Below are 10,501 nucleotides of genomic sequence, written 5' to 3'. Positions count from 1 at the left end.
ATATATATATATATATATATATATATATATATATATATATATATATATATATATATATATATATATATATATATATATATATATATATATAAAATAATAGGTAGGACACCAGCTAGCATGGTAGGCTAATGTAGCAGGCTAGCACTAACTAGAAAATTCCATGTAAATATGAGAATAGGGTTGCCACAAACGACGCGTCGACGAATCGCCTGAGCACGATACGTCATCAAAAGCGGACGTGAGCGCGCAATGCAACAGAAATCACCGTCCGAGTGGAGCGCGGAACACGCATGTACATCCGCGCTGTATCGTGCATATATAGTATATGCATATATTACATACGCACAATACAGCGTGGACATCCGCGTTTACGGTACAGCGCGGACATCCGCGCCGCATCGTGCATATACTATATATGCACGATACAGCGCGGATGTCCATGCGTGTTCCGCGCTCCACTCGGACGGGGATTTCTGTTGCATTGCGCGCTCACTTCCGCATCTGATGACGTATCGTGCTCAGGCGATTCATTCCCCCCCCCAGTCATTGAGTTTAGCTACAGCTGCACATTACAACCAAATATCAAGTTTTAACATCTCACCCATCATTTAATATTAGACAATAATGAATAATAAGTTAATGTTGAGAGCAGAAATCCTGCTGCATAATAAGTACTTTTCCTTTCACTTGTTTTTAAGATTAGGTAAGATAAACTTTATTGATGTCACAGTGGGGAAAGTTCACCATTACAGCAGCTCCAAAGGAGAGAAAAAAGTTTTCAGTGTATGCTGGACTTTTACATGAGTATTTTAATACTGTGGTGATGCTACTTTGACCTTAATAAATTCATTAAACCTGAAATAACCCGCAGAGCAGCCGAAAACTTGACTTCATTTTTTTTTTTTTTTTTTAATCCTTGGAGCAATTTAAGGTTTAAGCTTTGTCTTGTTTTACTTCCAGCTGTTTTGTATTAGGTGATTTATTGGCTCTAACTTTAAAATGCTCAATTTTAACAGTTTTATTTTCATCTTAATGCCCATCTTTTCATAGTTTTTCACTCCGCTGTATTGTATATTAGGTATTCAATTTATTCACATTTTAACCACCTGAACACCTGTGGCAGACTGGTCCCTGATTGGAGGTATTGTGGCGCAACCTGGTGGCAGAATCGCATCACTGCACTTCAAATCTTTTTTTTTTTTTTAAATCTGTAAACTAGCATTTGGTCTGAACTGATGCTGTCTCCATGCTGAACGCTGCCACCTTTATTTTTTTTTTTGTTTTCTATGTACAAATAAAGTGTCTTTGGTTAACCATTAAAGGCATTTGCGCAGTAATTTTCTCTTTGTGCTCATTTTGTGTCTCATTCTGTTTATATTTGTGCCTATTTTATGTCTCATTTTGTGACAATTTGGTAATCATTTGCGTTCATTGTGTGCCTATTTGTATTGATTTTGTTTATTTCTGGTCATTTTAGGTCTATTTGTGTTCCTTTTGTATCTGTTTAGCAAATTTTGTGTCTGCTTGTGTTAATTTTTTATTCTTCTTTTTGTGCCAATTTGTGTAGTTTGTTTTATGCATGGATTTTGTACCTACTGTCAATTTGAGTTCATTTTTGTCTGTTTTCATGTTCATTTTGGTTTTATTTTTTTATTCTGTCTATTTGTGTTTCATTTTGCAGCCGTTTGTGTTGGTTTCTGGTCATTTTTAATATCTTGTCTATTTCTATTAAGTTCTCTCTCTTTTTGTAGGTCATGTTGTGTCAACCTGCATGCTGCTCTCTAATAAAACTCTGAATCAAATTTCTGATTTATCTGAGGACAAAATTTATTTCCAAAGATATGCAGTGGGTCACCTTGTAAAGAGTACGAGGTTTTAGAGTTTTTTGCCAACAGAGAATACTACTGGTTGGTTGAGGGACAGACAGATGAAAATAAGACATGTGTGACACTGACAGATGATGTGTTTTTATCTGAAATATAGATTTTAATTGAAAACTAGTACAAAGAATAAGAGAATATTTGTAGCTGCAGCAGTGAGTGACACCTGCATATCAGTGTTTCCTGCTTCTGTTGAAGAAAATAGCACCTAAACTCATAAAAAGCTCCTGGAGGAGGCACTCGGCCAGTAAGGGTGTAATAAGTCTGGCAGACAGGAAGCTCCAGAGCTGAAACAGAACATGCAGACAGCAGTTCCTGGCGATGGTTAGCTCCAGCAGTTTCCCTCGTGCGCTGAGGGTGGCGGTTGAAACGTCGCACAATGAATGAAGGGTTGGTGTTTTTCCTTGAACAAGAACTTGCTGTTAAAGGTTCCTGGTTCAGGTTCCCTCCTCCTCTTCATCGGCTCTTCCCACACAGGTTCTCGCACTCCTTCTGCATCGTGAAGCGGTTCTTGTTGCCGCCGCAGCCGCCGTACCAGAAACGAGAGCACACACCACGTTTGCTGTCGTAGAACCACATCAGGACGTAATTCTGGCAGTCGCCGGCGTCCATTGTGAGCAGACAGACGTCTGACGGAGACGACAGGAGACACATCATCGAGTTTTAGTAAAGAATCTCAGTCATCCTGCTTCCTGCTGCTAAAGATCATTCGCATTCTCATTCGACTCCTACGTAAAGCCTGATCAGTCTGAGAAAACTGTGAATATTTGTGACTTCAGAGACAATAGGCGAAGCACCGGGCAAGAAAAACATGAAAACACAGGGACAGATTCAAACCAGAACCTTCTAGCCATAAGTGCTAACCACTGAACCACTGTGCCGCCAAGGAGCAAACATTTTCACCTTTAAAGGCAACACAATGATCTCAAAAACACCACTTTCTGATCATTTTACGTCTCTGTGGTTGGTTGTAGTTACTCTCTTTGTGGCTGTTGTGTGTCTGAGTGGCATTTTATGGTGCCTTTGTGCTCATTTTGTTTCCATTTGTCTTTTTTTTGTTTGTCTTTTTGTCATTTTGTGACAATATGTGTTTGCTTTGTTTCTCTTTTTCATCATTTTGTATCCATCTGTGTTCATTTTGTTTCTCTTTTTGGTCATTTTGTGTTTGTTTTGTTTCTCTTTTTGGTCATTTTGTGTTAATTTGGTTTCTCTTTTTGGTCATTTTGTGTCCATTTGTGTTCATTTTGTTTCTCTTTTTGGTTATTTTGTGCCCATTTGTTTCATTTAGTTTCTCTTTTTGGTTATTTTGTGTCCATTTGTATTAATTTTTTGTCCACTGTGTTCATCTTGTTTGTCTTTTTAGTTATTTTGTGTCTGTTTGTGTTCATTTAGTTTTTTCTTTTTGGGTAATTTTGTGTCGTTTCTCAATTTGGTCATTGTGTGTCTATTTGTGTTGGTTTTCTCTTTTTGGTAATTGTGCGTCTATTCTGTGTTTATTTTGTATCTTTTTTTGGTCATTTTGTGTGTATTTGTGTTCATTTTGTTTCTCCTTTTGGTCATTTTGTGTCTATTTGTCTTTATTTCCCTTTTTGGTGATTTCCTGTCTGTGTTCATTTTGATTCTCTTTTCTGTCATTTTGTGTCTGTATTCGTTTTTTCCCCGTCATTTTGTGTCTATTTGTCTTCATTTTGTTTCTGTTTTTGGTGATTTCCTGTCTGTTTGTGCTAATTTTGTGTGTATGTGTTCATTGATTTCTTTTAGTTGATTTTCTGTTGCGATTATTTTGGGTTCATTTCTGGTCATTTTGTGCTATTTGTGTGTATTTTTGTGTTTCTCTGGTCGTTTTGAGGCTCTTTGCAGTGGTGTTCGTCTAACTGTGCATGTCTTTTTCATTGGCTAGCATCTCTTTGTGGTATTTTAATCTCTCTGTCCGTCTCGTTGAAGCTGTTTTGATTCATTCTGAATTTTCACAGTCACTTCAAACGGATCAGTCCACTGTGTGCTGACAGCATGAATCGGTTCGGTCTTTACCTTTGGAGAGGAAGCTGTCCAGTGGCATCGTCGGCATGACTTTCACACCTGTCAGAGACGGCAGTCAAACAGAAGCTTTGTAAAACGATTTAATCAACAGCACATCAGATTCTGTGAACTCTGACACTGAGCTGCTGTTCCCAGGTTTCATAAAAGCTGTTTACAACTTCACCTACTGAGTTCAGGCGCTGAAATAACCATAAAACTCAACCTGTCAGTGATCCAAACACCAGAAAACCACAGCAGGAGTTTAAAGACATAAACAAGGACAATTACAAGCCACTGAAATGTTTGTTTTTGAACTTCTTCAGCAATATTTCAGTTTCATGTGCAAAATGTCAGTTTCACATGCAATTTCCCAGTTTAATGTGGGATATTTTAATTTCATTTGTAATATTAGAGCTTTATGAGCAGTATTTCATTTTAAAGAGTAATATTTCAATTTTCCAATTTCATGAGCAATATTGCATTATCATCAGCAATATTTCAATCACGTGCAATATTTCAGTTTTATGTACAATATATCAGCTTTATTTGTATTGATTTCAACTTCCTGTTCAATTTTCCAGTTTAATGTTCAGTATTCCATTTACATTTGCACTGTTTAATTTCATGTGAAATATTATAGTACAATATAATATTACCGTACTACTTCAGTATCACTGCCATCATTACTTTTAATTTTAGCTGACTTAACTGTATTTTAATTTTTGCTAATGTGTTTTGTTTATATCTTTCTGCTCTTCTATCAGGCACTGTTTTTATTCTCATGTTATTTACATTTTCTCTGGGGAACATTTGGCACAAGAATTTCCTTCAGGAATAATAAAGTTCTAACTTATTTCACCTTACTTGATCTGATCTTAACACACATTTGGATTTGGCTCTGCACATGCAATAAGAAAAATGCAGACTATCACACACTGATTAATGCTGATTCAAAAGTCCAACAATTTAAAATCCACTTAGATGTTTGTAATATACTGAGAACTGAATAATATTTACTTGACTGAACAGTTTCAAGTGTTCTTTATCTGACTCTTTGCTCCTGTCTTGGCACAGACTCCGACATTCTGGCAGACAACCGGTGTGTGTTCTTGTGTATAAATGGGGGTTTGTGTGTTAATGTTACCAGTGAATTCAGCTGCTTGCTGTGAACTCTGTCCGTCTGCTCTGTTCACAGAGCTGAAGGCGTCCTGCTGAACTGTCTGGATCAACCCTCTGACCTCAGCGTCATCGGCGAACTCCTCCTCCAGCTCTGCAGAGCCCAGACTGAACACAGCACAGACACACACCGAGTCACCACAGTGTATCTCTGAACAACACAATTCAACAGATCGTATGTTCGTTCTGACCCACATATCTTAGCGTTTTAACCCTCGTGTGCTCTAAACATCCTGAACACTCCCCTTATCCTCAAGCTCAAAAATGACCCGCCTCCACTGAGAATCTAAAATAGAGCAGCTTCATTGAATTTTCAACCAAAAATTTATTTTACATGAAGAACCAGCCTGTCATGCATCACACACTTTGTGAATGTCTTGAGTTTTTCCCTCTTCAGAAGGCATAAAGACTGTATTTAATCAATGGACACCACTTGTTTTTATTACATCACACATGTTATAACTGTTTTCTTTACTAAAGTAGAGGTTTATTATTACTATTTTAGCTGCTAAAGGTACTGCATAGGTGTAAACTTTATTTGTTTAGCAAGCGATACTACTTCTATATCCTAAGAAAGTACCAGAAATGTGCAGAAAGCAGCTTGAAAATGCATTTTTTTGAAGGGAAATAACAGTGTACTGGAAATGGAAAACTACAAAACTCAATTACAAAATACTAGTCTTCTCACATCTTTTGAATCATTGCTCTTACCCACAAGGTGCAAAACCTACAACAATAAGAAGAATTTCACTTTCGGAAAAGTCGTTGAATTTCAAGTAGAAAAAAAGTCATTTAGGGGGTTTTCTGTGCTATCAAACATCGCTGCCAGGTCATTTTAGACCCAAAGACAACACGAGGGTTAAAGCTGCTCTGAGCGTTTCATGATGGCTGATGAGGTTTAGCTTGTAGCTCTGAACCAAAGGGTGGTCACCACATTTGCAGCTTTTAAGCGTCGTTTAGCCCCAAATTTTGGTTTTGCCCAACGGCAAGTTTGAAAGAAGAACAAAATGACAACTTTTATCTCCCAGAAACTGTAAAAGCTGAAAGAATTATCAAGTTGTCAACAATTTGACCTGACCTATTCATTTGTGTCTGTCAGGATAATTACTTCACAATTCACTTTATTCTACATGTCTTGTTTAAAAATTCTCTCAAAAAAGCTTTTGCACAAATAGGATTCTGTAAAAAACTCTCCATGACTGACTCAACTGTGAACAACAGTGAAAATTCAGGGAGTTTTCAGGTAAACTGCAGGCAGTGTTTCCACAGAGCAGACATGAGACGACAAGAAGGAATGAGAGGAAATTAAACATATTGGACAAATGAAATAAATGCGGCACGGCTCAAAAACGGCATACAGAGGAGAAAGCTGTTGGAGGATACATTCAGCATGGTGAAACATCTTTCTACAACTGAGAGCAGATTAGTTTGTAGAGGCTGCAAAAATAAATAAAGAAATAAATAGTTAATAAGTTAATTGTAAATATAAATAGTTAAATATATATAGAATGTGGAGATTTTTCTCCAGTGTTGGAAACAAATGTGGGCAAAATGTTGCACATGTTGATTTCAGTTTTTTAAAATTTTTTAAAAAACATTTTTGTAGAATAAATAATCAAATAACATTAGTTTTTTTCTGATTTCTGTCATTCTAACAGTGTGATACTACACAAAACACATTCTGAGTTCTCTCTACTTCTAGTCATGGTGTTTCCACAGAGGTGCAGGACTTTATATTGCAGTGAAAAATGAGCCCAAAGTAAGCAAAAATTAGACACCCAGAAGCTGCTTGTGGAGATTTAATCTGCCTAAAAAAAATAACCCTAATTTTTCTAATGTTATGTCTGCATATGTACTGAGTTCAGCCTTTCACTGAAAAGCAGGTTCAAAAACAGGTTATGTGTAATCTAGACATGTTGAAAGAAAGACAGTCCACCTTTGACCCAAAGTTTGGATGCTGTGTGACCTGTAAATCACCACATTAATCATTTCTGCTCTTATCTGAGGCTGAAATTCCAACAGCGTCTTCATTACAGCTGTTATCTTTCTCTGACAGACGGATCAGTTTGTTCTCAGCTCTGTCAGCCCTGTGATGAAACAGAAATGTGGAAAAATTTGGTGCTTTGTTCTTTGTGTGAAGCTTTGTACCCGTAACCGAAGAGCAGAGAGTCGTCCGGGTCTGTCAGCAGCCTGCAGGACGGCTGCAGCGAAGATGGAGGATACGAGTTCCTTCCCTCTGAAGTAAACACAGAAACATATGTGTTTGTGGCTGGTTACAATCAATTATTTCTGTTACTTTTTATTATTTATGTTGAACTGTCTTCTAACATTTTCTGTCTAATGACGTGCAGCACTTGCTTTCTAAAATTCTCATATGTAAAAACATTGCTGGTCAATAAAACTGATTCTAAATGAGAAGAAATATGAACTGAACTTGGAGCAGAGTGAGTTCTTACTGCTGAAGGCGGACAGGAAGACTCTGAAGAAGCGCTGGGCGTAGTCCTGCTCGCCAGCCTTCAGTCTGCTGACGTGGATCAGGTGCTGCTGTAGCGGCAGACTGGCCAGCTCCTCCACCTGCGTCCGGTTGTAGTGATCGCCGACCGTCACCACGAACAGCGCCACCCCCTCGCACTTGGCCTTCTGGGAGACGTAGTGCAGCCTGGCCTGGTCCTCCCAGGCTGTCGGGGTTCCCACCACGGCCAGCAGAGCCTTCCTCCTGGACGGCTGGCCGGCCTTCAGCAGCACCTGCTTCAGGGTGTAGTCCAGCGTCCATCCCAGCGCCGAGGAGCCGCCCTGCTGCTGCATCTTCTGGATCAGGTGAGCCTTCATCAGCTCCTGGTTCTGGTAGGTCTGTAGATTGAACTCCACATTGGCGGACCGGAAGCCGCTCTGCTGGACCACGGCCACTCGGGCCCGGTTGCCGGCTCTGCGGGGCTGAGGGCTCACAGCCAGCTGCTCCACTATAGAACCCAGCAGCTGCTTTACGCCGGCGTACTGGTCGGCCTGCATCTCCCTGGAGCTGTCGGCCACCATGACCAGGTCCACGTCCACCTCCTGAGGACGCACCGGCTCCTGGATGAAGGAGCACTCGTCTGGACGTCTGCACGGGTCTGAAGAACATCACAAAACAGCACTTATCTCCTTGTTTAAAATATAAGATATGAAGTTCTGACTAAACTTGCCTGTTGACTTCAAAAGTTTAGCATAAAAGCACAAGCATAAATTAAGTTAATAATAAATACCATTTATATACATATGCAGTAAATATTTACACTTTGCAACAAGAAAGTCAAGAAATTTAATGATACACAGTAATTACACAGATTTTTTCCTTCTTTGTTAAACTACAGATAACATCTGGCAAAAATCACAAAAAATTGCTAAATTTGCTTATTAAATTTTAAAACAACATGTAAAAATTATAAAAAATACTCCCATCAAAATTTTGTATTTTTATGAATGGTAATTTGGTCTATTAAAATGTGTGACTCTAAAATTGCAGTATAATTGTATTTGAACCATCTGAAAATAGCATTATCTTGCAGATACTTGCTGTTTATGTCACAGTTTTTACAGTTTTTGAATGATAATGTTCCACTGTTCTTTAACATATTTTTTCTGGCACTCGCTGGCAGATTTTCAATGTTTTTTTTTTTTTTGACAGAATTCTTCTTCACATTGTAGTTTTCCTAATATTGTCAGTGGTTTATAAAAAAATGTTTAAAAATGCAGGAGGCTCGATTTTTACCATAACAGATTGCACAGTTCTTGACCATCCTCAGATCAGCAGCTTGGTACTCCTCCCGCAGCAGAGTAAAGATGAAGTTTCCAGTGTCGTCGACCTGAGAACAAACAGCAGCTCCTGTTATTAAACTTTACCCTCAACAAGTTTATTTTTCAGAGCTGACAGCAGGATGGATTTCAACATCAGACAGTGAATGTGATCAGAGCTGAGAAGGGACACTTACCTGCATCGCTTCTCTAATACCAGCGACGTCACTTAGAGAGATGACTGCTGGGAAGATGTTACGACCCCGGTACTCCATCATGGCGGTGACAATGTTGCTGGTGTCCTCTGATGGCCCGTTAGTGAAAAAGACTGCCACCTTTCTAATCCTCAGCCCTGAACGGACCCGTTTGAAGACGTGCTGACCCACAAAGTGCATAGCAGCCCCCAGATCTCGGTAGCTCGTGGTCCTCTCCAGGGCGATGTTCCTCACAGCGTCTTCCAGCTGAGTCTTGCGGCGGTAGTCCTGGAAGCGGATCAGGTACTTGGTGTGGTTGGTGAATCCCACCACGGCCACGCGAGCGCCGTTTGGACAGTTGCTCTCAGCGATGCTGATGTCCTTCAGCAGGGAGAGGAGGGCCAAGCGCTGCCTGTCGAAGTCGTCATCCGTCACGTCATCTGACATGTCCAAACCAAACACCAGCTCGGTGGGGTAGGCAGGACACTGTGACTGACCTGGTGGAGGTAAGTAACAAAAGTAAAACTACTGTAGAAATAAAGCTAAACTGGTGAGAAGGTGAGATCACAATAAAATTTATAGTCAGACAGTTTTAAGTATTGAAGTGTGTTAAGATTTAAGTTATTGACATTTTGTGTAAAAAGTGTCTCAAAAGAGTCAGAAACCTAGAAAGCAATGTATAAAAATGTAAAAAATCTCAATATCAATGGATAAAATTGTCAACTATCTGGATATCAATGCATGAAAGTGTCAAACATTGACATATTAATGCACAAAAGCATCAAAAATATGCATATCTATGCATAAATGTCAAAAACCTACAAAGTATACCACAAACGTGTCAAATATCTAAATATCAATGCACAAAAGTGTTGACAACCTGGATATTAATGCAAAAGTGTGTAAAAAACTACAAAATAAGTCACAAAAGTGTCAAAATCCTGAATATTAATCCAAAAGAGTCAAAAATCTGGATAATAACATACAAACATGTCAAAAACCAACAATACAACACATAAAAGTGTCAAATCTCTGGATATCAATGGACAAATTTGTTGAAAACCTGGATATTAACACACATGTATCAAAAATCAAAACGTGTCAAAAACCTACAAAATATCATCTTCAAGTGTCAAACATCTGGAGATCAATACACAAATTAACCTGGATATTACTGCACAAAAGTGTCTAAAAATTAACATTAATTGACAGAAGTATTGCTGAATTGGATGTCAGTGCATAAAAGTGTCAATAATCTGGACATTAATGCACAAATGTGCCCAAATTCTACATATCAACGCACAAAAAGGTCAAAATTTGACTGTGAGCAGGGACATTGTGAGTTGAAAGGGTTTTGAGAGAAAGCATGAGAACAGAGGAACAATCATCCAAAAATTCTTCTCTGAAAAGCAACAGAGGAAGTCAGTCGTGTTTATCTGATCTCTGATCAGTTCAGCCACT

General features: G+C 38.8%; 1 protein-coding gene across 2 annotated transcripts in view; it reads right to left on the bottom strand.

Moving 5' to 3' along the window:
- Positions 1 to 1,958: 1,958 nt before the first annotated feature.
- Positions 1,959 to 10,501, bottom strand: part of LOC111576319 (collagen alpha-6(VI) chain-like) — a 65,571-nt gene continuing 57,028 nt past the window's right edge. Inside the window, exons 36-42 of one of the 2 annotated variants that reach the window (XM_023281928.3) lie at positions 9,044 to 9,537; positions 8,824 to 8,917; positions 7,532 to 8,185; positions 7,224 to 7,311; positions 5,044 to 5,183; positions 3,912 to 3,959; positions 1,959 to 2,509 (exon numbers count right to left, since the gene is read on the bottom strand). In XM_023281928.3, the coding sequence (XP_023137696.2) occupies positions 2,337 to 2,509; positions 3,912 to 3,959; positions 5,044 to 5,183; positions 7,224 to 7,311; positions 7,532 to 8,185; positions 8,824 to 8,917; positions 9,044 to 9,537 (1,691 nt within the window). In that variant the 3' untranslated portion in view covers positions 1,959 to 2,336. The remainder of the gene's footprint in view (positions 2,510 to 3,911; positions 3,960 to 5,043; positions 5,184 to 7,223; positions 7,312 to 7,531; positions 8,186 to 8,823; positions 8,918 to 9,043; positions 9,538 to 10,501) is intronic. The other variant, XM_023281929.3, reaches the window with a different exon arrangement.

Source organism: Amphiprion ocellaris, chromosome 9 (assembly GCF_022539595.1).
Source record: "Amphiprion ocellaris isolate individual 3 ecotype Okinawa chromosome 9, ASM2253959v1, whole genome shotgun sequence".
NCBI classification, from domain to species: Eukaryota; Metazoa; Chordata; class Actinopteri; family Pomacentridae; genus Amphiprion; species Amphiprion ocellaris.
The sequence above is the reverse complement of the archived record's forward strand: the minus strand, read 5'-3'. Positions and strand labels throughout refer to the sequence as shown.